Source organism: Melanostigma gelatinosum, assembly GCF_949748355.1.
Source record: "Melanostigma gelatinosum genome assembly, chromosome: 15".
Taxonomy (NCBI): Eukaryota; Metazoa; Chordata; class Actinopteri; order Perciformes; family Zoarcidae; genus Melanostigma; species Melanostigma gelatinosum.
In genome coordinates this window covers 9,278,037-9,304,174 of record NC_136648.1, presented here as the reverse complement: position 1 = coordinate 9,304,174, position 26,138 = coordinate 9,278,037, and the positions used below count along the sequence as shown (strand labels likewise).

Here is a 26,138-nt window from a genome sequence, read left to right as displayed (position 1 = left end):
CTCCATTATTAAACTACTGGAAAATAATTAATAAGTCAATTCAAATCTAGTTTCAAAGCTTCCTGTTCATGAATATTGACATTAGTAGTACTAATTTAAAGTCAACCTCCACTCAAACATGTATTTTGTCCATACTGTTACTTCATTTGGATGTTTCACTTTGACATTCACTCTACAGAGTTATGTATATGCAGAGTAACATTGTGTGATTTAAAGTCTCCAGTACACATACACTATTAAACGACATACGTCCCCAATAAGAGAGAAAGAGTGTCATTTTAAGATTTGTTTAATTGGGTGATATTAGTTTGTGTGGAAAAGCCAAATCACACACATTATTAATGAAAGAAGACTTTTGTTTTACATGTCTTGCACAGTCTATGGTCTGGAGCTTAAACCACAATATGGAGTATATCGATCTACTAATGTCTTATTTTGAAAATCACCGTCGGAAGTTCTATAAGTCACTTATAAAGCTTGACGCTAGTTCGGTAGACGGTCAGTTTGTCTCAGGGGCTGGGTTTCTCTTTTACCCAAGAAGAGGGGAAAACAAATTAATTTAAGCATGACGCAACAAAGACACAGAGTGAACACTTTAAAATGATGATTTAAAAACTTCTCGAAATTGACCATGGCCATAAGGGAGCTCAAAGTGTGCCTCTTAGGGGTAAGTGACAGATGTTTTTGTTGATCAACTTTGAGGGGAAATTCCTTGTCTACTGCGAGTGGAACGTAACTGACGTTTACAACATAACAGACGTTAGCTTCTCCAACTGACACGGATACTGTAACGGTCGGTCACCTTTTTTTAAACTAACCGTCTTGTTGCTCGTCAGAAAACTTCAACATGTTGATAGTTAACGGTATTTAATTATAATAGCTGATCCACCGGTGGGTGCAGCAATCATTTATCCACTTCCGTCTCATCGTGTACCGTTACGTCTGTTTGATTTCATGAATCGACTTGGGGAAGTTTTCTGCGTTTGTCTTTTATTTTGTTATAACTGCTCAGTTTATCACGCATTACGTCATAGTCATTCCAAGCGCGAGGAGCAAGTCGTTAGCCAGGTTTTCTTGCTGATGTTGGCAAAACAGAGCACTCCCTCTTTAGAGACGGCGGCAGGACGTTCAGAGGCGTTGGGACTGCAAAGTGGTAGTTTATCAATGAAGTGCTGAGGAACTGGAGACTACACAGAAGCGTTCAACAGTCCGCCACAGGAAGTGCCACGCTCAGCAGGCATTTAATAGCCAACATAAAAGTTAACCACAGACATTTCTTTCCTATCTTTGGTTCCCCTCCTTTGCTTATGTATAGCAGAGGTTCACTCTTTAACCATGTAAAGAAGAATAAGAGCTGTCTGTGTGTCTGGAGTAACTAAAAAGCATGAACAACAAATTACATGCAGCCAAAAGTTGCCATAATAGTTCACTTTAATGTTAGGTAAACAGGGAGATTTGTTGTTTTGCACAAAAAAAAGTAATATTTTCTATAAAAACAGAGCTAGTTGTAGAATTTGTGGACTAACAGGAAGCTATCTGATGGGCATGTGACCAGACAGTTGCCTAATCAATATGATCCAGTCGTGAGCGGTGACTCTGTGTACATGTGTGAGCAGCGCTGTGATCATGATGTGTGACCTTCTGTTTTCAGGACACTGGAGTTGGAAAATCCAGCATTGTTTGCCGATTCGTTCAGGATCATTTTGACCACCATATAAGTCCCACAATAGGGTAAGAGCACGAATGGTTTATGCATATTTTTTGAAAGGTGGTTCAGCTCACTATAAGAAGACTTGGTACAAATTACAAATACACATGTTTGATTGTTGTTTTGTGCGCCTCTGACCTCACACTTTATTAGTGCTTTCAGGCTAAATGGGTTCAGTGTCAGCCATCTTTATTCTGTGTTATTTGTTTCCTGCTGACGTGCACTGATTTGCTTCCTGTGTCTTTTTAAAGAACATGCGTAGAATCATTGTTGTGAAATGCTCTTTATCACCCACAGAGCATCGTTTCTGACCAAAACAGTGCCATCTGGAAATGAACTGCACAAATTTCTGATCTGGGATACAGCCGGACAGGAAAGGGTGAGTGCACCCACAGCATGAATTCCTAATTTTCTTATTATTAGACACATGACACTAGAAGTTACACAATCATTTCACTGTCAGTGCTCCTCATGACATACAGTTATTATTAGGTGCAAATTGGGATGATTCACATAAGGTTCACAAGATTGTGGTGTCATCACGGTGATATATTATATGGAGGGGGGGGGGGGGTGTATGGGTAGTTAAAGCTAACCAGACATGCTTACAGCATGGACAAAACTAGTGCAAGTATTTCTCTCGATTGTATGAAAATGATGTCTTGAAACCTCTTTAGCAGGATTCAAGGTTCTCTTCATCTGTGGGGTTCATGTGAATTGTTGAGAAAAATCACGTCACTGCACTAAAATAACTGTTGTTATCATGACCCCTGGCTGCATGCAATACAAAGACAACCTGACCACTTGTGGCGCTTAAGAGCCATGTTTTTTGATGAGTGGGCACCGTCATGGTTTTTATTGCACACACTGTCATGAGCACAGGGGTGATGTGGTACACATTAGTGCTGACTATTGTCTGTGGTAATGTGGTTGGTGGTGGGGATGAAAACAATGTAGGATTTGAAACATTAAAATAAAGAATTTGATGTTTCTTGGGGAAGGAAATGCATTCAACGTGTTTGTTCAGGTTTTAACAATACACATATTGGACTTGTGTGGAAAACAGTTCTCTATCAGAACATTCTTCTTAACACTGGAGTAACCTTCACAGTGAGTTAAGACGAGTTGAAACTTGGAAGGAAGTAACTTTTCCCCCTTCTGCCAACATCACGTCATGTTAGTCATTTACGGGTTAATACAATATTTTCAATGTTATGGATTTAAGCTTGTGTTCAGTTTAAATCAGGGACGTCCCGAACAAGTATTTCTTGCCTCCGATCCTGATCCGAGCAATTTAGTTTTGAGTATCTGCTGATGTTGAGTCCCGATCCAACACTTTTCCTCAATAATACAGCTGCACAGTGCACATTACAAGCACATTAAAGTTATTCAAATCAATACACTGCTTGACAATTAACTTAGTTCTGCTTTGCATGAACAAAAAAAATGTCTGCATCCAAACTGTTCTTAAATGTTTTTTTTGTTTTTATTTTTTGCAAAATAGCAATATAGCAAAATAGTGTTTGCTTTGCTGCAGTCTTTTCCAGAATTAAAACTATATTCCGTTGAGTGTTTATCTTCACCATCTGTGCATCCTTTGATTAATACATCGACTCTTATTGGCTCGTTGCTGGCGGTGCTCTTTGTTGCACATGCAGTGGCGTGTTGAGTGTGGTCGTTGTCTCCTCTGCACCGCTGAATGTCTGTGCCGTCCCCAGTGACACATCATGCATTATAGATGGCAGCAAGAGACTCACACTGAGCCGAAATGAAACGACTGCACATACATCAGTTAAATAATAACATACTAGTGTGACAGCTGACGTAAAGCAGAGGATTGGCCCCGATCGAGACATCCCTAGTTTAAATCTTTATACATTTCTGTGTAACTATTGATTGATCATGCTCACCAGTAATATGTTGTCTTTTTTTAGTTCCACTCGTTAGCTCCTATGTACTACAGAGGATCGGCTGCTGCTGTCATCGTCTATGATATTACTAAACTGGTAAGAATAACAAGACACTTATCATCTTTTCATCAAAGGAGTGACGGTAAATTAAACTTGGGTTGAGCGGTGACATCCCAAGACCAGGGGACAAGATCCCCGTGACAAAATGGAAAACCTAACAATCCGTTTTGCCCTCCTAAAAGCAATGCCCTTCACCATTAAAAGCACCATATGAGCTGCTCCCTGGTGTATGAAATCTGCGTAACAGAAGAAGTGCTTTGAACTATGAACCTGATGTAAAATTGGATCACTTTTCCATCACTCTGGGATGCCCCGCTTCCATGACCTACAAATGTCATTCTTTCCTGGTCTGTTCATGGAAACTTTTCTGAACAACACCTTCTAATACAGTGAATGTGTGGCACACAAGTTGTAGAAAACAGGCACGTTCTCATGAAGAACCTATCCCACAGTTGACCGTGATGTGCTCTTCTTGTTCAGGACTCTTTCCAGACACTGAAGAGGTGGGTGAAGGAGCTGAAAGAACATGGTCCGGAGGACATTGTTGTCGCCATAGCAGGCAACAAGAATGATTTAGGAGACATCAGGTGAGCAAAGGGTTCTTTTCTTCTTCTTTCTAAGTCATAGCTGGAAAGAAACTCATTCTCATGGATATTATGGTGATAATAACGTTTAAGAGACACTCACTACTAGACACAAGAGCACACATTTTTAATAGTTATAAGTCTGTCGTGCATCAAAATAAACGCATCTCTTTTTTTATAAAACTCGAGCTTCTTACTTCTTTACTGCTTTTATTATTTGCCTCCATAGATTCACGGGAGTCTCAGTTATGACTGTTGTTTCACTGCATCCTTTAGGGACTTTCTGCACAGCAAACTCTTCCAGGTTTAGTGAACAAGCACAACTAATAAAGTCATCTTCTTGCGATACCTGTCATGTAGCTCATGTCAAGTCCACTGTGCTAAGAAAACCATGTCTCAATAGTTGTCATTGCAATCGTTGTGCGACTGTAAGAAGACCGGAACAGGGCAGCTTGGAGAAACCAGCTGTGGCTTTAGCTGCAAAATCATTTGGTCACTCAACTGTCACCGGATACAATTTGTTGAATTGTTGTTTGTTTGACTATAGCAGCTAAAGAAACACTTCCAAAACATTGGTGAAGGTTGCCGACATTTCTAAATGTTGTCCCTTCTGGCCACCGCAAATTCTCTGTCTGCGAGTGAAGGTCTCTGAGGAAGGGGACCCCACGCTGAGAGGGGGAACTGTAAAGTTAGTTTGAAGAACCTTAATGATGCACTATGGTTTCAAATGTGTCATCTCCTCCAGCACATTTCAGTGCAAACTAGTTAAGGATGTAATGGATGAAAGTTGTTCATTTTCCATGGGACACTTCTTAAGCGTGAACCTGCTCCATGCTTGCTTTAGTTTCCTTCTCTCTTACAGGGAAGTTCCCATGAAGGAAGCGAAGGAGTTTGCTGACTCAATTGCAGCTATTTTCATCGAGACGAGTGCAAGAAATGCTGTCAATGTTGAGGAGCTCTTTCAGAAAATCAGTAGGTACCATGTCTCCAGTGTATGTTGTCTCCACTGTGTGTTGTCTCTACTGTATGTTGTGTCTGTGTCATGTGAGTCTGTATATACGTACTGTATTAATTAAGACAAGCCTTTCAATAATGCCGGGAGCTGTGATTTATATGTTGTTTAATTGTGTGTCATATAATCCCATCTGGGATGGATAATTATAATTGTATGGCACAAAAAAAACACATTCATTCTTTCAAATATAAACTAAATATTATTTTTGTCAATGCGTTTTAATTTCTTCAATTTGTAAGTTGTAGGCCTAAATATATTTCCCCATAAAATGGCACAGAAAAGCACCATTATATTTGTTTATGACGACTAAAATTGCAGATTTCTAACAATTACATTAAAATAAATATACCGTATATATATCTTGTTTCATCTGAACAACCTGTGACCCTGTGCTGTGTATTTAGGTAAACAGATCCCGCCCCTGGAAAATCCCGAGGTGGAGAGCAACGACTCCTTCAAACTCACCCGGCAGCCGGCTCCGTCCTACAGGAGATGCTGCTAGTGCCAACAGTGGCTGATGAGATCGCTCCCCTCAGCACCAGAGACCCCAGCAGCACAGCACATAGTCCACAATGCACACAGTGTCTTACTGCTGGAAAAGACAAGACAGTGAACAGACAGAGGTCAGCCGCAAGAGGAAACAACAGTACTATGTATCGGTCATTGCACTTATATTTCATTTGATTGAAGCCGTTTCAACTCTGATGAGGTCTGGAATTAGAAGGCTTTCAGTTTGTCCCCCTCGGGTGGTGTTTTACCTGAATTACATGAAGGTTTCTGTCTGTGCGGTATAGTCCACAGCTCAATAATAAACCCACATACATAAAAAGTGATCTAGCTGATGTGCTTTTTAGCACAGTTTGGCTCGGTTTCCCCTGCACTGTGGCTCTTAAATGGCCCTCATTAAATGAAGGTTTTTATACAGTTTGAATTTTTTTTTATCACGGCTATACTTTTTTTTTTATCATGGAGCTTTTGTTTAAATGTATGTATTGAATTAGGATATTCTAACTTGTGTTTGTCGAGATCAAACGCCAGACAAACATTCAGTTCTGTGGCTCAAATGCAGCGGCTTTACATTCCCCGTGGTCGTACTTACAGTAAATCACCCCCTGCTGAAGCACTGTGACCAATACTAGAATTGTTTACATGGTGATTTGTTGTGGTTCTTTTCTATATGCTGAAATGTGTTGATTTCACCACACTTGTGCAGCATGCATTTCTTTATCTGAAGAGGGGTTACATTTATACTGTTAAGAGGAGAAAAGACCTGCATGTGTTTTACTCAAAACATGTCGAAAGCTGTTAAAGTTCCACAAAAGGGGTTTTATATACTAACCAAGGTCTAAAAAAACTTATGGAAATAAAGACCTAAACCAATCAATTCTAGCTTGCAAAAAAAAGGGTGATTTATCCGAGATGTATGTTGTTTGCTGCCGTTTCTTTAGCAGCAGTGCCCTTAGGTGTGACCACTTGAGACATTTATAACAGCACCTTTGCATACATTTAACAGTATTCATTTGGAAGTGTTGAAACAGTAACAGTATTCTTTAACAGCATTTTTTTAAATAGACATGAAAGTTGACCGAGATGCAACATGGTTTCCTATTTAACAGTATTTATGTTTTTTACCACAGCAAAAAAACAAACATGTTACCAACATGTATGACGGGATAATGGAGTTCAACTCGTAGTTTTAATGCACTTATAGTATAACTGTGCTGATATATGCTGTTCTCACCAAACTCCAATCAATGTGGCCTTGCTTCCACTAAAGTTGAATGCAGTGAAAATGGAAAGATGAAACTGACGGCTTTGTGGTCCAGATGTACAGTATGTCACATTTACCAACAGATTGACAACAGTTTCATTAAATCACACAGCTTCTTCAATACAGTTTGCATGATAGGACCTCCATACATGAGCGAATACATTGTATTCGAGGTTACATGTTGACATTGTGATGAGATTTTTTTGAAGTGATATATTTGTTGCCACACAAGTGCCTGTTTTTGTGTTTTTCTAAACAAATGTGTGACACGGCTTAAAAGTGCAGACTGCTAGAGTAATGCATGAATTACTTGACTAAATCAGCACAGACTAATTGAATGCAAAACAGTCAACAGTGATCTGCAGCTATTATTTTACTGTGTGCCTAAACCATGCTCCCCTGTATCCTCTGTAGACCAGATTAACTTTTGTATTTTAATCAGTGTAATAAAGTCGTGACTATTCTACGTTTCGGTTTTTGCTACTTTCACCCACTGTGAGGATGAAGTATGTGTTTTGAAATGTCAAAGACATCATGACACTCTTAGAGGTTTATTGTATGTCCTCACCGATTTTATGTTTTGTTAGTGGAGACCGGAATGATGAACGAGAGAAGAGGGGACCCACTAACAAAATGTCATAATATGGATCCGCCTCCTGACATCATGGGAACATGGCATCCCAGCTGAGCCAATTTAACACCTCAGGAAGCTAAAAGTGTGAAAATGACACTATTTGGTTTCACAGTGTAGATGAAGCTTTTACTCCTTGTCACTGCAAACCACATGATGAGGTTATTCAAAGTGGGAGTGTCTTACATAAGTTATTACTCTACCACGACCTATTGGCCCCACAATAGGAAAGACTCAACAAATTAGCCTTGTGTTATTTTGCACATATATGTTTCAGTTAACCTTCTAAAAAGCTGTGAACCGCACAAATTACAGGCAGAGAAGAACACTCCCAGAGTCCTATTCAGTACACTGCAGAGGATTACTCTCCGTTTACACAGGGGAGGTCTCCACGTATTGTCCTGGAGATGGATTTAACTATAGGATAGAATAAATATGTCAAAATACCAGCACATTATTATTTAAACCACAAACATGGACTAACTAACTTGCATTAAAATGTCCACGGGTGAAGTAAGGACTCGTGCTCCTTTAATTACAGTATGTTTCTTCTTCTCAGTGTGTACCCGCAGTGTAACTAGATAAATGTACCATAATCACATCACCATATTCAGTTGCTGAGCCACGAGGGCGCGCAACAGGGTTGTGCACTCGCGCGTTCTCGAAGTTGTTGTACCCACATGCTCGTTCGCAGAGCTCAGTCAGCATTTGACTCAGTAGTGGCAGCAGGGGAGCTAGAATTTCCACTTGTCAGTTATTCCCTGATACTGAAATCAAGTGCATCCCCACAAGCTAAACATGTCAAAGTTGGATCAGATCCTTGTTCTTGACCCTCCCTGCGACCTCAAATTTAAAGGTAGGTAAATCGACATTTTCTTGACATGTCAAATGTCCAGCGAGTAGTGGTGGAGAAATACCTGAACTGGAGCGATTTCACACTCTCAAGCGAATTTCTTTGCTAGCGAAGCTAGCTAGCATTCACCGCCATTTTAAGTTAGCTAGGGACAAGAACGGGCCGCTGTATCCTCCTCGCGCTGTAGTGACGTGGATAGCCGGCGTGGCGTGTCTTTTTGACCATTTGCCATATTTAGGACCAGCGAACGCTAACTGACAACACCTTGCGAAGAAGTGGAAGAACGTGGGGCAACTTCCAGTGGTTGTTAAACGGAATGGAAGTGAACACACAGCGCACTATGTTTGTGTTTAGCAGCTAACATGAGCTACTAACGTTATGCTGTTGCTAGTGGGGTTAGCCACAGCAAACTGTTGTTTCCTTTGGACTGAGCCTATTCACTTACAACTCATAACCCGGAGGTAATGCTGGGAGAAGGGAATTAAGTTTTTTTCAAGCGACACATATAACGTTAAGTGGCCAAACTGAGACGCCTCGCGCAGACACTTTGCTGTGTTAAACTGGTAAAAGTAACTGGCAGTTTGAATGACAAACTTGGCTTACTACGGTTAACAACCAATAGACGTTAGCTCACGTTAGTTCCATTTTCCTAACTTCCAACCGTTAATTGACGTTATATATATGCTCAGTAGATGTGTCAACGAACACTAGAGTTATCCCAACTCATTCATAGGAAACCAAAGTAATCCACACATCAGAGTACCACTGATTGCTTGATGATATAACGTTCAATGTGTCTGTTAACCGTTGGCTAATGGAAGCCAGGCTAATGCCAAAGTTGATATCTAACGTTAAGCTATCAAGGTTACATTCTTAGCTACTCTCAAACAACAAACTGCCTTGTTTTGCCGTTGTTAGACCTATCAATGGTGTATTTTAAGTTTGACATTTGTATGATTTCAACTGTTGCTCTCGTTGTGAAGTGACAATTATAAGTGATTGAAATAACAGCCAACAGTAAAACTCTATTGTTACAAGCTACAGTGGTTACAAGTTTCAGGTTTAACTAGCTAGTCTGCCAAGGTGATGAGTTTTTCCCCAAACAGTCCCAGGCCATCATCACTTCCCCATTATTCATTTATTCCAGAACTATTTCCTTGTGTTCTCTTTCCTTGTTGCAGGTATTATTGTCAGTGTGGTTTTATTGTTGCTGAATGTACCACTTTTTTAGAACCAGCCCTTTGTCTCGGTTATCCTACGATGCTGATCGTCAGTAAGGACTCGGTGGATATGAGTGGATACTGATTGTAGCCTGGACATGACAGGCTTGTTGGAGAGGTCACCAGTTCAAAAAATTTTTTTTTTGTCACTGGTAGATCTGTGAATGCTTTATCAGGTGCAGGACTTGTGGTGGTGAATAGAGCCTGCCAGTCAAATAAATTACAAAGATATACAGCTTAAGATAAACAAAACTCATGTTAAGTTTAAAACTAGCTGGTTCAAATACAAACGGTAGTATTGACTTTAAACCTGATCAAACTTTCATTAATGTTGTGCAACAGGTTGTTTGTGCTTTAACAGACAACTTCTTCAGTGAAGTAGTGCAATGTTTAAGACTAGGTGTCTGGCTGCACTAGTCGGCTCAGTTTGAATAGATACAAGTTTGAAATAGAGCGGTCAAGATGTAAACCCAAATACATGAATTAATGTTTGTTCTCAGCTGAACCTTACATTGATGTTTCCTTTAGTCTGATGGCAGAGGCATGGTCTGTCAAAATCAGATCAGAGTGTACCTCCTACTTTTATCTGATTTAGGTAGATTGTTTTTCTGATTAGTCACACGGTTTCATTTTCTGTTATCAGGACAGGTTCAACTTTTAACCTCTGTGTTCTGGAATGGATGCAAGGCAAAATTACAAAGTTAAGACGAAGCCGATCATCATTAATTGATAATGATTTGTTGACCAGTTCTATTTCTGCTTAGTATGAGCATAACTAGCAAGCTGACTTAAAGTTACACCAGAGTACAATTTGGATAGTCCTCTTAACCTCTCATTAATGCAGACTTGAGTCTGAATACAATGTGTTATACAAATAGTTTATGCACCTTGACCCAGACTAATCTTCCCATGGTTTTAACTTAAATGATAGATTGGTCAAAGAGAAAGGATCACTCAGTTTGGGAGGTTTTCTGTACTTCAGGAGGATCACAGAGGAAAATGAAATGGTTCCTATTCTGCCTTTTGTAAAACAATACGAGGAGAAGGAAGATGACCACAGCTTCTTGACTGTCACAGAGGCCGTGCTAAATTTGTCCGCGTGTATCTGAGAGCTGGTCTGGAGCCTCTGCTGGGATTCCTCCAGCAGGCTAGAGGGGGCAGCCCTCCTTTCCTTGGCTGGTATTTTTAGAATAGGCCTGGCCTGGGGGACCCTAACTCAGCATACATGCAACAAGATGAGAGAAATGGTGCTAACGCTGCTCGAGCAAAGGTGGCATCGCAGAGTTAGGCAATAGAGGCAGGCTATGTGGGTGTATATCTGATGTGCATAACTGCTTTTCTGTTTCAGTACTGATATAGTAATGCCTACTCCTAATGCTGATCAAAAATCTGTATCGCGGTATTTTTTAAGATTCTTTATGGTCTTTCACGGTATATCACAGTATTTTTTTTATTGTTTTTGCATGACTGGGCCTTTATGGAGGTTTATGGTGACTTATTCTACAGTCAGGAATACATGGAATATACAAATATTTCGGTCTTTTCAAAACAAAATATTTTAAGATATTTGTTTGAATACTATAAACTGACCAGAGGTCTGTTGTTCTAGAAAAGAGGGTGACTGTGTCGGCGTTGTTGGTATAATGTTAGGATAGAAGTTTTTTTAGAAGTCTTATTTAATAGTGCATAGGTGGACTGTTCCACTGCTTGCTTTCCTGTCATATGCCACGGGGAAATGCCTCTAACGAGCGATGTCTGACCCTTTGTCTTCGCTGTTTCACTGGGGCGAATCCAACCATCATAATCACACTCTTGATAATCCATCATGTTTTGTGACAGAGATTGTTAGTTTTAGCACCACTGGCAACACCAGTGATGTATTTTGACAGACACGGTTCTTCCAGTGCATCTCTGGTCTCTCTCTCTCTCCATCCTTCTCTTTTCTGTTCTTGAATGCGTAGTAGCGACGGAGCCTCCCTGAGCTGGTAACAGATTCTTATGCTGCCAGATAGCAGCTGTAATGTTACCCAGGATGCCGTTTGGTGGTGTGAATTTGTGAATATACAATTATTAGTTTTGCAAATTGTTTACGTGTCACAAATTGTTTACGTGTCACAAATTGTTGCGTGCCATGGTGCTTTACCCTGTTAAAGAGAGTTAGTTGTGGGTTATTAATTGTTGTGTAAGTTATTACCATGAGTGAGAAGGGTACGCAGTTAATGCACTCTCTGCTCTCTCCGACCGTAGCGCTCTTCCTGGATATTCCCGGTATATGAAAAATGTATATCAGGGAAATTAAAACGGCATGGATCGGTATACAGCCCAGCACCAGCTCACATTACCACCTAGTGTAGAGATTTATCTCAGTCAACCTTAAATTCTTTCCTGCAGAAATTACACTGTTGTCTTAGGTCTGCATGTTTTTATTGTGTCTGTGTGACACAAACCTGTTTGATAAATAAACTGATGCTTCTCTTGGCCCACCACCAAGTACAGGATAGTAGAATGGCTTCAGGCTAGGGCTGGGCGATAAATCGATTTAATCGATTAATTCGAATGTGTGCTTTAAGGCGATGTGTTTTATTGAAAATCGAGAAAATCGCCCCCACCCCTTTTTCCCGTAGTAGAGTGCGCGCGCATTGTTTACAAACTAAAACAATGGCGGCCAGCAGCTTCACTGCTGCCGCCGCCACCTCACAAAAACAACCCAGCATTTTGGAGACATTCACCAACTGTACTCCGCATGAGAAGAAGAGTGCCCGGTGGAAAGCCATCACGGATGCAGTCGCGATGTATATCGCAAAAGATATGGTGCCCATATACACCGTGGAAAAGCCGGGGTTTATTCACCGTCTCAAAGCTTTGGACCCCAGGTACGTGCTACCAAGCCGTAAACATTTTTCTGACGTTGCCTTGCCTCGGCTGTACAATAGTACACGCCAAAGGATCTCTGCGGAGCTGGAGGGGATGTCATTCTACTCCGCAACAACTGACCTGTGGTCCAGCAGGTTGACCCAGACACCGATCCACTTGACTGGTGGAAGCGTCACCAACTTAACTTTCCAAGGCTAAGTACTTTAGCAAAGAAATACCTCTCTGTGCCAGCTACAAGTGCCCCCTCTGAGAGGCTTTTCAGTGTGTGGGGGGGGGGCATTGTTACATGCCACCGTGCATGCCTGAAGCCAGAGGTAGTAGACAGGCTTGTCTTCCTGGCAAAAAATATTTAGAAAAAACATGCACTACTGTTTAATACTGTTGGTTATGTTGTGAATGCACTTGATTTTGTTTACATGCACTTATTTACTGTGCAAAATATGTTATGTTGATGTTAGATCAGATGTTGCACTTTTGAAAATGTGAATGTTAAAGGGTCATATACATTTTATTTCATGCTGTGTTTGTATCAGTGTATTCAGTTAGAAAAGCTTACTGTAAAAAGTTACATTTGCACAGTTGTTTACAATGGAAGGCTACTATTTAATGCCATTTAATGTTATGTTTAATTTAATTTTATATTTAAATGATTCAGGCAAACAAAAGAGTGACCAAATACTTTTTGTATACTACAGGCACCTTTCTACAATGTTCAGGTTTTGTTTGCACTTTATTTTTATCAACCTACTTGGGAAAATCATCACAAAATAAAAGAAAAAATTGTTTTCAACAGCTTCTGTCATCTGCAAAAAATTTTGGGGGAAAAAAATCGATTTAAATCGTGAATCGGATTTTTTGTAAAAAAATCGGAGATTTTTTTTTTAGGCCATATCGCCCAGCCCTACTTCAGGCATGTGCAAAGGGAAGAGGAAAGGTTTATAAGCTGTAATTATCATGCCTGCCAGGTACGTTTGAGCTGTCCCCAAGTTACATTTACATTCCTTCAAAAATGTAAATGAGCTCTTACTATCTTTGTTAGAATAAGCTGGTATGTCCACAGCAGGAGACATCTCGGATGTTCTTCCTCTAGCTTAAAACCGATATGCAGGGAAAAACTAAGATGTTGGAAGCGGGGAATGTGCACAGAAATGTGGCAAATTAGGTTCTTCAGGTTTGTAGGAATGCCTTTGTGACACACCTGTGTTGAAAACAACGCCCCAGTCATTCCTATAACTCGACACGTTGGCTTTAGCTGGGTAGACTAACTCCAATCTGGTCATGCATTGCTTCTTATCTCTCTGAGCACTGGGTGTGAACTAAGGCTGAATGTGAGCTTTGTGAACTCTTGAGCAACCAAGCTGTAAAACAAACGAATGGTGGGAGTAGGGCTGGGCGATAAATCGATTTAATCGATTAATTCGAATGTGTGCTTTAAGGCGATGTGTTTTATTGAAAATCGAGAAAATCGCCCCCACCCCTTTTTCCCGTAGTAGAGTGCGCGCGCATTGTTTACAAACTAAAACAATGGCGGCCAGCAGCTTCACTGCTGCCGCCGCCACCTCACAAAAACAACCCAGCATTTTGGAGACATTCACCAACTGTACTCCGCATGAGAAGAAGAGTGCCCGGTGGAAAGCCATCACGGATGCAGTCGCGATGTATATCGCAAAAGATATGGTGCCCATATACACCGTGGAAAAGCCGGGGTTTATTCACCGTCTCAAAGCTTTGGACCCCAGGTACGTGCTACCAAGCCGTAAACATTTTTCTGACGTTGCCTTGCCTCGGCTGTACAATAGTACACGCCAAAGGATCTCTGCGGAGCTGGAGGGGATGTCATTCTACTCCGCAACAACTGACCTGTGGTCCAGCAGGTTGACCCAGACACCGATCCACTTGACTGGTGGAAGCGTCACCAACTTAACTTTCCAAGGCTAAGTACTTTAGCAAAGAAATACCTCTCTGTGCCAGCTACAAGTGCCCCCTCTGAGAGGCTTTTCAGTGTGTGGGGGGGGGCATTGTTACATGCCACCGTGCATGCCTGAAGCCAGAGGTAGTAGACAGGCTTGTCTTCCTGGCAAAAAATATTTAGAAAAAACATGCACTACTGTTTAATACTGTTGGTTATGTTGTGAATGCACTTGATTTTGTTTACATGCACTTATTTACTGTGCAAAATATGTTATGTTGATGTTAGATCAGATGTTGCACTTTTGAAAATGTGAATGTTAAAGGGTCATATTAGGGCTGGGCGATATGGCCTAAAAAAAAAATCTCCGATTTTTTTACAAAAAATCCGATTCACGATTTAAATCGATTTTTTTCCCCCAAAATTTTTTGCAGATGACAGAAGCTGTTGAAAACAATTTTTTCTTTTATTTTGTGATGATTTTCCCAAGTAGGTTGATAAAAATAAAGTGCAAACAAAACCTGAACATTGTAGAAAGGTGCCTGTAGTATACAAAAAGTATTTGGTCACTCTTTTGTTTGCCTGAATCATTTAAATATAAAATTAAATTAAACATAACATTAAATGGCATTAAATAGTAGCCTTCCATTGTAAACAACTGTGCAAATGTAACTTTTTACAGTAAGCTTTTCTAACTGAATACACTGATACAAACACAGCATGAAATAAAATGTATATGACCCTTTAACATTCACATTTTCAAAAGTGCAACATCTGATCTAACATCAACATAACATATTTTGCACAGTAAATAAGTGCATGTAAACAAAATCAAGTGCATTCACAACATAACCAACAGTATTAAACAGTAGTGCATGTTTTTTCTAAATATTTTTTGCCAGGAAGACAAGCCTGTCTACTACCTCTGGCTTCAGGCATGCACGGTGGCATGTAACAATGCCCCCCCCACACACTGAAAAGCCTCTCAGAGGGGGCACTTGTAGCTGGCACAGAGAGGTATTTCTTTGCTAAAGTACTTAGCCTTGGAAAGTTAAGTTGGTGACGCTTCCACCAGTCAAGTGGATCGGTGTCTGGGTCAACCTGCTGGACCACAGGTCAGTTGTTGCGGAGTAGAATGACATCCCCTCCAGCTCCGCAGAGATCCTTTGGCGTGTACTATTGTACAGCCGAGGCAAGGCAACGTCAGAAAAATGTTTACGGCTTGGTAGCACGTACCTGGGGTCCAAAGCTTTGAGACGGTGAATAAACCCCGGCTTTTCCACGGTGTATATGGGCACCATATCTTTTGCGATATACATCGCGACTGCATCCGTGATGGCTTTCCACCGGGCACTCTTCTTCTCATGCGGAGTACAGTTGGTGAATGTCTCCAAAATGCTGGGTTGTTTTTGTGAGGTGGCGGCGGCAGCAGTGAAGCTGCTGGCCGCCATTGTTTTAGTTTGTAAACAATGCGCGCGCACTCTACTACGGGAAAAAGGGGTGGGGGCGATTTTCTCGATTTTCAATAAAACACATCGCCTTAAAGCACACATTCGAATTAATCGATTAAATCGATTTATCGCCCAGCCCTAGGTCATATACATTTTATTTCATGCTGTGTTTGTATCAGTGTATTCAGTTAGAAAAGCTTACTGTAAAAAGTTACATTTGCACAGTTGTTTACAATGGAAGGCTACTATTTAATGCCATTTAATGTTATGTTTAATTTAATTTTATATTTAAATGATTCAGGCAAACAAAAGAGTGACCAAATACTTTTTGTATACTACAGGCACCTTTCTACAATGTTCAGGTTTTGTTTGCACTTTATTTTTATCAACCTACTTGGGAAAATCATCACAAAATAAAAGAAAAAATTGTTTTCAACAGCTTCTGTCATCTGCAAAAAATTTTGGGGGAAAAAAATCGATTTAAATCGTGAATCGGATTTTTTGTAAAAAAATCTGAGATTTTTTTTTTAGGCCATATCGCCCAGCCCTAGGTGGGAGACTAGAAAGAATATTGAAATGCTTTAATATTTTGTTGTAATGTATGAAAACGGTGCAAAGGAGTCCAAAGTCACAATAACATTTTGAATCAGTTAATCCTGAAGAAAACTTTATCACTTTTTTTTTTTTTTTTACTATTCTTGTTGGTTAGGGCACAAGAGACACCTGATGATGATTTAGTAAAAAGTGATTGTTAGTATCGTTATATTTGTTCCTAAAGTGTACTGAAGTTGCATATCGCATGCCATGGTTAAGTTATGTTCGAGACTAAGAATATGACCACAAATACTGAAACTATATCCTGTGAAACAATTTTAATCTGGGTACTGAAGCGGACAGTATCAACAAAGCCAGATCTTTTGTTTGAAGACTCCTCATAGGCTACAGTCTATTTATGAATTAGCTTAAAGACCTTTTCATATGAGGATATTTGTTTCTAAAGGCCATCACTGTAATTTATAACGTGTGATGATTGCACATTTTGTAGTTGTCTTCATTTCAATTAAAAGGAAATCAGTGATGTCTCGATTTGTCGTCATCTCTCTTCTTAAAGTACAATTTGAGGAAAGTTTGACAGCTTGTGCTGTCATTGTCTTACTGGAGCTCAAGCCCGATGGCCCAGGAGGGGAGGACAAATAAGAGAAAATTCATAGGGAGAAAGAAATCCTGCTAGACTGTCTGTGGTACTCCTGACTGAACGGGACCGAGGGTTCTGTGCTACCGGTTGAGCAATGGGAAGGTTTGCGTATAAAGACACAATGGCAGCAGAAGTTTTACTCCACCAGAGAACAAAAACAACCTTTTTCTATCAGCTGTATGTCTGACTGAGATCTGTTTCTCTTACTGACAGAGTGAAGGGTGAGAGGCGACTGACTCTCTTAAAGAGAAAGAAGGTCTCCTCTGACGCTCTCTCTTGTGTGTCTCTCTCTCTCTCAAATGTCGTAGAATATTCCTCACTCAAGCTTTGATGCCCCAAAAGTGTGATTATAGACTGCTCGGGATCACTCGCTCAGTCAGTCGGTGACACACTTCAGGGCTGGCTCCCACTTTTCAGCGCTCCAGCCAAAACCAGCTGGCTCTTTCCTTTCTCTCTGACAGTTTTGGCAGCACCCAGTTCACTATGCTGATTAGGATACAGCTCCACCACGGTGCTGTAATGCCGCTGCCTTCACACATTTACAGAAATCCCCCATGTGCAACATTTTGTGTTTTCCATGAAGGCACCCATCAGAGTTTTGTAGAGATCTCGAGGTGGGATAGAAGTTTACTACCGCCTGGTTGTTTTCTGTGCAGGAAAAAACACTGATCATGGGACACATTCCTTTCAAGACCTCTGAGGCTAATTGTAAGGTTGTTTCTAAATGTTTTACTTGGCATCCATTTGTGTTTTTGACGAGATATGACTTATCAAAGTCGGATACTGTACGGTAAAGCTCCTGCAATCCAGCTTCAAGCCAAGGAAGTCCCTATTCAATTAGTCCTCTTAATCATACAGGCCTATTTGAGTTGTACCCTGGCGGTAGTTTTATAAAAGTCTTTGGCACTAAAATACTGTCGGCATTATCGGCCTTTCAGTGGTGAGATATAACTTGAAATATTGAATTGACTCTATTTCTGCTGTTTCACTGTAAACACGCAACATATTTACCATTCTAGAGGTATTCTAAAGGCCCTGGGGATTTCTGTCTCTATTGCAATTTAATGCAGCAGCAGTTTCTTTAAGTTTTGCTACAAGGATACTTTTGTCGTTCTTTATTTTCCCTTTTACAGTTTACACAGGAGAAGAGTGTACTATATGATATAGAGATAATAATGTGCTTGTCTTTCTTTGTCCATCAGGTCCTTTCACAGATGTAGTCACCACCAACCTGAAACTGAGGAACCCTTCTGACAGAAAAGTCTGTTTCAAAGTGAAGACGACTGCCCCGCGCAGATACTGTGTACGGCCAAACAGCGGCGTCATCGATCCCGGAGCAACTGTCATTATCTCTGGTAAGTTCTTTTTGTTTTCATTATTAGTCTTTATTCCCTTTTAAATTCAGTGACCATACATTCCTTTAGCCCCTCAACATGTTGTTAATAGAGTGCTACAGGGATGATGTGTTTTTGTTAGCATAGCACTATTTTCCTCTAGAACAAGCCAATGAGACTTTGTCCATTACATTTTGGATTATTGCTGAAAAAAAGCTTTGTGGCAAACAAAAGGTTATGATACTTACACATTTTTACCCAATCATCAAGTCCCCCAGGCTGCACTTCACTACGTGATGCAGTGTAAGAACTGGATTTAGACAGAAACTGACTGTGGAGTCGGGATGTCACCATCATTTGAAACTTCAATGGCCAAAATGATAACTTACAAACAACTCTTTTTTTCTAAATTCACTCTGTCAGTTAAATACTGCAAGTGGGAAGTGCCATCCAGTATTTTAGCATTTAAAAATATAAATGTATGTAACACAAGGCTAAGGAGTCAGATGCTTCATAATGCATCTTGCAAAGAGATGAGGCTCATTTCCAAAAAGGAGATACTGCAGAGGAAGATGTCTTCAAGTCTTATGAGAGACTTGAAGGGAAATTTTCTGTGAATATCTTTTTGTTAAACAAAACTAATAGGACACTTCTGATTGGAGGGTTACTGTTTATACACGGGATTCAATTGGTAGAAATAAACATCTTAAAATTGGTTAGGAGATGATTTATTAACGAATAAAATAAAACAACGTGAGGGTGATCAGATGTCAGCCTTCGACCTTAAGTGTGGGAAGAATGTACTAACTTGAGATTTCCACATTACATAAAGAACATTGTTTATTTTTGGCTTTCTGAAGTGAACATTTATTTCATTTAGGAAAATGAGATTATTAACATTGTCTTTTGAGAGGATGCATATTACCAGTATTGGTTTGTCGTGCGAAACCCAAATACACAAAGTTCCAATGTTGAACACCCAAAGATGAAGCACACACACACACACACACACACACACACACACACACACACACACACACACACACACACACACACACACACACAGAGAGCTTCAGGAGATTCATAACTTATGTGGAGGCCTTAATCAGAGCATTTAAGGAAAATGGAAGTCATGTCATTTGTGTACTGGACTTGACGGGTAATTGTCGGGTTCAAAGGGTCACATCTTGAGGTCACTTGAGGTCCCAGACATACTGTTTTAACTGAGGTTACAGGTTCTGTTATGTACATTCTATGATTCCATATTTTGAGTTCAGAGCAAACATTGAAACTAAAATCATCTTCTTGTTGTTCTGAAACATTAACATTAAATGCGTTGATGTCTTTAAGAAAAGAAAAGGGTTTCTTCCAAGTGGCTAAAGGACACTACTAAATGTAGTAACCCGACCGTGATGTGTTTATAGCCTAACGTTAGCTTTTTACCTCTGGCCTTTGCATTTATGCTTCAAAAATCATAGAAGTGGTGTTCATTTGTGAAGATTATCTTGTTGAACCAAATGTACAAGTATCATAATTGTTTGTTTGCCACAGAGCTTATTTTCTGCAATAATTCAAAAACCAATAAAAAGACTCCCGTTGGCATTTTGTCGAGGGAACCAGTGCGATGCTAACTTCCAGGGTTGGCCCACAATCGCATGTTCTCTATATAATGCAATAAGGCTCTCAGGCTCTTTCAAATGTTTATTTTCTTGTAGATCAACATTTTTAATGTTATCCCTGCTGAGTCAACACACATACAGGCATGATTTACGCATTCTTCCTCCTCCTCATGTCTTTCTTAATAACTCACTAGTTAGTTATTGGTTAATGGTGTCAGGCTATTGAAACTGAAACATAACCCTATATCCCAAATATGTGTCCTCTGTGAAGTCAAGAATAACATTTTGATTTGATTAGAATAAAGTCATAATATTTCATGAAAGAAATCTACCTGCCCTCTAGTCTGCTTCATCAGTGGTGGAAAACTGAAACTAACACAAAACCTTCTGCTTCAACATAAATCCCAGCATCGTGTGGCTCATTGTTCGTGCTAATGGTAACTTCAGCGCCTCCGATAAAGTGAAGCTCAGACCTGCTTCCTCAGAATCACACAAACTCCGAGGGGAGGAGGGCAACGTCCCAGCCTTAAGCAGGGAAAGAGTCAGTGTGTGTGCGCTACCGTTTCACCTTTTGGGTATCAATGTTGTCACTGACAATTGATTTGTGGGATTTATTATGCTGATTATTTATATGATATGTTTCCTGTAGAGAGATGTCTCTACTCAAATGTTTTAACATTGTTCATCTTTAATTTGCAGTCATGCTACAGCCCTTTGATTATGACCCCAACGAGAAAAGTAAACATAAATTCATGGTGCAGACGATTTTTGCCCCATCACATGTTTCTGACATGGATTCATTGGTGAGTAATTTTTATTTACTTAAAGATGTTTAAAATGTGTATAGTAAAACGCCGACGTATAAATATATAGATACAAACACACAGTAATAAGGATGCATTTAAAGTTGGTGCTTTTCTTTTAATTCAATCTTCAATTCTTGTTTAAAAACACAGATTACAGTGAGGTTTCTGTTCTTTAGAAAGACAGATTATATTATTATAACGCCTCAGTGTCAAATGACACTCCTACATCTTTTTTTCTTTCTTTGAAATTGGTCATCTGTGATGTCGGGGTAATTGTCATTCTGCAGAGTTCATATGTAAAGCGCTCTGCTCTTGTATAAAGCCACAATGGCAGCACATCAGATGCATTGAGAAGCATTCTCAGTCGTCCACCAGAGGACAGCAAAGGCTCATACAGTCAGTAAAACATTCACATACCTTGAAGTTCCTGTTCATGAACTGACTTGTCATGAATGAGAAGCAACATCCAGGAAGTGTAGAGGAACAAAGGTCTCCCTGGTCCTGATAAGTGAACTGGGATCTAATAAGGTTTCTGCTTTATCACATGGACTGTGTTACACCTTCCACTTATGACAGAGATGATTTCTTTAACTTAAAGCAATTCTCTGCTTTATGAGCACTTTTAATCCAAACATAGAGAGTCATAGAGGGTATAAAATAGAGTTCAGGAGCTGACGTTATGGAAATTTGTCACTCTTAAAAACACAGACCGTAAACCAGTGGAGGAATGTACACTTGTGACAGTGTTTGTGGTAAAATGAGTCGAGGGGGTTATAGCTGTTTTTTAAATGAAGCTGTGCATGTTTTATGTCCATAGATGTCTACTGTGTGTGTGTGTGTGCGTGTGTAATAATAATAATAATACTAGATGTAGGTTGAAGTGTGTCTGTGTGGAGATAGAATCCAGCTGTTAGTGGATGAATAACATGCCCATTGTTCATCTCCACCAGTGGAAAGATGCAAAACCCGATGATCTCATGGATTCCAAGCTGAGATGCGTCTTTGAGCTGCCTTCAGAAAACGACAAAGTGGTAAGAGATGCAGCCTCACGTTGAGAACGGCTGATTTCCACCTCATTTAAATCATCAACTGAAGTATGATTTCTGTCTCTGAAGGATTTCTGTCCAGTGCTCAACTTTAAAACCTTCCAGAATACCATAGCTTTCCATAAAGGCAAAAAGCTGTACAGCAATAACGTCAAATTATATATTATGATTATTGCGATACCGTTCTAGTATCGGTATACCGTGCAACACTAGTATGAAGTTAGCAGTAACATTATAGCTGTGAACCTAGCAGTGCAGTCTGTGTACAGTTTATTTTAGGTAAATAAATACTACATCGCCTCAAGACCAAAGCATAATTATTGAAGTAGACAACAGTTGTATTAATGCATGTATGAAGTCAACAACTGACTGTCAAATCAAATAAAGAAAGTTGAATAGAATAATATCTCAACAATATTTGTCAGTTTTCAAATTGAATTGGATGAATTACAAATCATAAATCTAATAATAAATGAATGTTCTTCTCTTGTTTCAAGTAAAATCAGGGCTGCATTCAAGATTAAATTACATAACAGGAAGCTTTTTTAACTTGTGTTTCATAATTTTTTTTGCTATTATTCTCTGACTACTCGATTAAAACTATCTGCGACCCTTGACTTGCTGCAGACAATAAGGAGATGGCGCAAAAGACAAAATATAATAAAAGCATGGTACGATGCTGGGAAGACGGCTCCTCCAGAGAAATGTGCACCAATAAGTTTTTTTTATTGTTGGACCACACATAGCTGCTCAGGGTTTATACATAGTGTTGAAATTTACAATACACATTGACATCCTTCAGCGCAATCAAAACGCCCACTTTATAGTGTGTTTTATCCCCATAGTCATAAATGAGATGCAGCAACTCCACTAACTCAGCATCAAAATGTACCACAGAGTTGAATCGTCTCCTCTCTAACAGTGTCAACTTCAACAGCGCGTCATAATAAACTGGTGACTCTGAACATTGGGAGTCTGTATTAATGAACTCAGTGTAATCAGGATTTAGATAAGCAGTGCTGCTGGACAGCTCAGCGGGTCCTCACAGTTCAGGTGAAAATGCCACCGGCGCCAGATTTAGCTTACGCTAAGAGGCTCAACAGTGAGCACGGTGTCTGCTCTCTGCTTCCTGCTTTTGCACATGTAGCATGTATAGTATGTGTAAAATGTTAATTATGTAAATGTGCAGGATGACAATGTAGTTTGAGGTGTAACGTCATAATATGGAAGATTTGTGTTTCGGCGTAATAAGCTGTAAAACCCCGTACTTTGGTTTGTTGGAGTACCAAATACTGTGAAGTACTGAAAGCTGGTGAACAATTACTACACAGTTCTTGCCGTCTCACAGACGGATGCTTTGTGTCAAAATCTCACTTGTGAAGGAACCGAAAACAATCGCTCGCTCTCTCAACCACTTCTTTTACCTAATGAAGGTATGAGATCCAAAAAGGCTAAAATAAAGTGAGCACAAGTGATTGTCAGCGTGCAGGATTGTTTTTTATTTTGTCTTTTTAACTTAGCTTTGATCATATAGTTGCCCGGGACCCTCACATCGGTACTTTTGAGGTGCCTAAATGTTCATTATTATTTCGTACAAAAACAGACCTGGGCCTTGATAGACTTTAATACCAGCTTGCCTTGGATGGTGGTACAATGGATAATAACATCATATCCTGTCTGTGTGATGATTGTCAACCCTCATCTACCGTTACTACAGTTGTTGCATGTCCATTACAAAGCCCTTCATTTCCCCATGCCGCCATGTTGTCTGTCTCACAAAACAAAGCCACATCAAACGTGACTTCTTGAGGGACGCGTTTCCTCTCTGGTCTCTTTGATCAGCCACTGTGAGCTTCTGGGCTTCGGAGAAGGCGGCCTTTCTTTGGCACAGGCTCCCGTCTAGGGGGGGCGATCTCCCTACTTAGTTCACGGCATGGTGGATTTCACATCAGTGGCTCTTTCTCTCCTCTACTTGTTGGGCAGAATGACGTCGAGGTGACCACCAAAGCAGCCCCTCTGATGAACTTTGCGAAGGGCGACTCATCAGCAGCCACGGTGCCTGTAACTGCCTCAGGAGACGATCCAGAGATGAAGAAAATGCTGGAGAAGTGCAAGAGGCTGCAATCTGAGATGAGCAAGATGGCTGATGAGAACCGGCAATTAAAGGTCAGATCTGTGGATACGTGATATTCATAACGTGGTGAAACATTCTGGTTTCATTGGCCTTTTATCACACCACATTTTGTCGTTCTGGTCGCTTATCTTTAGCCCAAGCAGTAATCTCTGGGCCTGAAAAATGAAGCCAGAAACTGCAATTCCTCGACTGGCCACTTGAGGCTCCAAAAGAGAGTTGATGCCTAAATGATTGACACGATTAAGGGCGTGATTGACAAGTCACTACCAAAGCGTTCGGTTGTATTAAGAGATACTCTAAAGGAGTCGGCTGTTTATTTTTTCCCCAGTAAGTTCATGAGAAACGTGCCAATTAATATCACAGTTAACGCGAATTACGGCTGCACCGTGTGCCCCAAGCCAGCGTTAGCTGGTAACCTGCTGTCTGTCATGCTAATGGCACTAAGTTTGAGAATGCTTATCTTGATTGATGCATGTAAACCTGTATTGTGCAGGTCTGTTGACTGTGTCCTGCTCTCCCTCTGTTACAGGATGATGGCATCAGAATGAGAAAGATGCCTCGCTCAGACCACATGACATCAAACTCAACTAGCCTCCTCGGCCGAGAAGCCAGCACTGCCTCCCTGCCCTCCCTCCTCGTCGTGATAGCAGCCATCTTCATGGGATTCTTCCTAGGGAAGTTCATCTTGTAGACTGGGAGGTGCATGCCAGCCGTATCCCCCCCCGCCCCGCCCCGCCCCGCCCCCCCACCCCAACCCGCCCCGGCTCCGGAATAAAACAGGCCTGGAAAAAAAAACCAAGAAGTCTTTGTGTTGACTTTGCCATATCATTGGTAGTGTGGCCTACAGTGAACACATCTGTACAGCATCATTCAAAGGCGTCGCCTTTTTACAATCTCACGCGGTTAAGTTCACACAGAGAGTTGAGAATGAGAAAGGCGGCAAAAAAAGTGAATGTTTTCTGTTTTTTGATGGCTGGATTATACAGGTAATGTGGTGGGACAATGCAAGTTGTATGCTATTGGTCAACATGGAAGATGAGTGAACCATGGGCAAGACGCAGTCAAACCATCCATTATTTCTCTCTCCATTGTTTTTAATAGGAATTGAATGAAATGTTAGGTGTCTTGTAAATGTTTTAAATCATTTTAAACAAAAAAGGAGAGAACTTCCATCAAACACACCTTGCTACCTGTTGCTGGATTGCCTCTCAAGTAAATTTGTTCAGTTTGTAATTTCTACTTCTTGTCTTGGAATGTTCAGGTCCAGCTGGGGATAATATAGGTGCCTCCTTCTTGTACGTTTCTGTCCTTTCCTTTTTCTCACACCAATGCAGACTTTATATTATTATTATTATTATTATTATTATTATTATTATTATACAAATCATATATTCCTTCTGAGGCAAATGTTGACTGGAATGAGGTCTCCATTCAATGAAATCCTGTCCCATGGTATTAAGCATTGAAGAAATAAAAATGAAAAACAATACGGTTTTGATAGCAGTCTTTTCCTATCTCTCTCCTTCAATGATACGCCCTTAAATAGTATTATTTGATTCCATAAAATGAGTGTATTGTTTGTGTGCCAGGTTCTCCTCTCCGTTTTTCCACCGTTTCTTTTTCAGTAAAAGGACAACGTAGAATACGTGAGCTAACCATGCGTTTTAATTACTTGTGACATTTCTACTAATATGTCTTTCAGTTGCAAAGAGTCTCAGAACTAGAAGATGCTTCACAACCTCAGACTCCTGCTCTGTTACGAGCTTTAATTGAAGACTAGTGTTGAGTTATGCTTTGTTTATTGACAGGATTAATCAAAGTGGAAGTTGTGAAGGGAGGAGATTCTTATACATTTTAATGGTTTCACCTTGCACAAAGTATTTAGGTTGTTCTGCCAAGGTAGTTTGGCACATCATAGAATGCTGGATGGAAAATGCTGCACTGGTCATTTGGCCCAAAACTTAATTCAATTCAGCATGATGGCTAAAATACAGAACCTTCTTTACAAGAGTCTTAAT

At 40.3% G+C, this 26,138-nt stretch overlaps 2 protein-coding genes across 2 annotated transcripts; both read left to right on the top strand.

The window, feature by feature from the left end:
• Positions 1–516: 516 nt before the first annotated feature.
• LOC306788668 (ras-related protein Rab-31-like) lies at positions 517–7,514 on the top strand. Its single transcript, XM_079284270.1, has 7 exons — positions 517–667; positions 1,652–1,731; positions 2,006–2,087; positions 3,643–3,714; positions 4,159–4,265; positions 5,125–5,234; positions 5,682–7,514. The coding sequence occupies exons 1-7, from the start codon at positions 632–634 to the stop codon at positions 5,777–5,779; spliced, it is 585 nt and encodes a 194-aa protein (XP_079140396.1). The 5' UTR covers positions 517–631; the 3' UTR covers positions 5,780–7,514.
• An 859-nt stretch (positions 7,515–8,373) lies between these two features.
• vapal (VAMP (vesicle-associated membrane protein)-associated protein A, like) lies at positions 8,374–25,601 on the top strand. Its single transcript, XM_079284980.1, has 6 exons — positions 8,374–8,535; positions 18,384–18,536; positions 20,834–20,937; positions 21,891–21,971; positions 23,970–24,152; positions 24,650–25,601. The coding sequence occupies exons 1-6, from the start codon at positions 8,478–8,480 to the stop codon at positions 24,809–24,811; spliced, it is 741 nt and encodes a 246-aa protein (XP_079141106.1). The 5' UTR covers positions 8,374–8,477; the 3' UTR covers positions 24,812–25,601.
• The last annotated feature ends 537 nt before the right edge of the window (positions 25,602–26,138 follow it).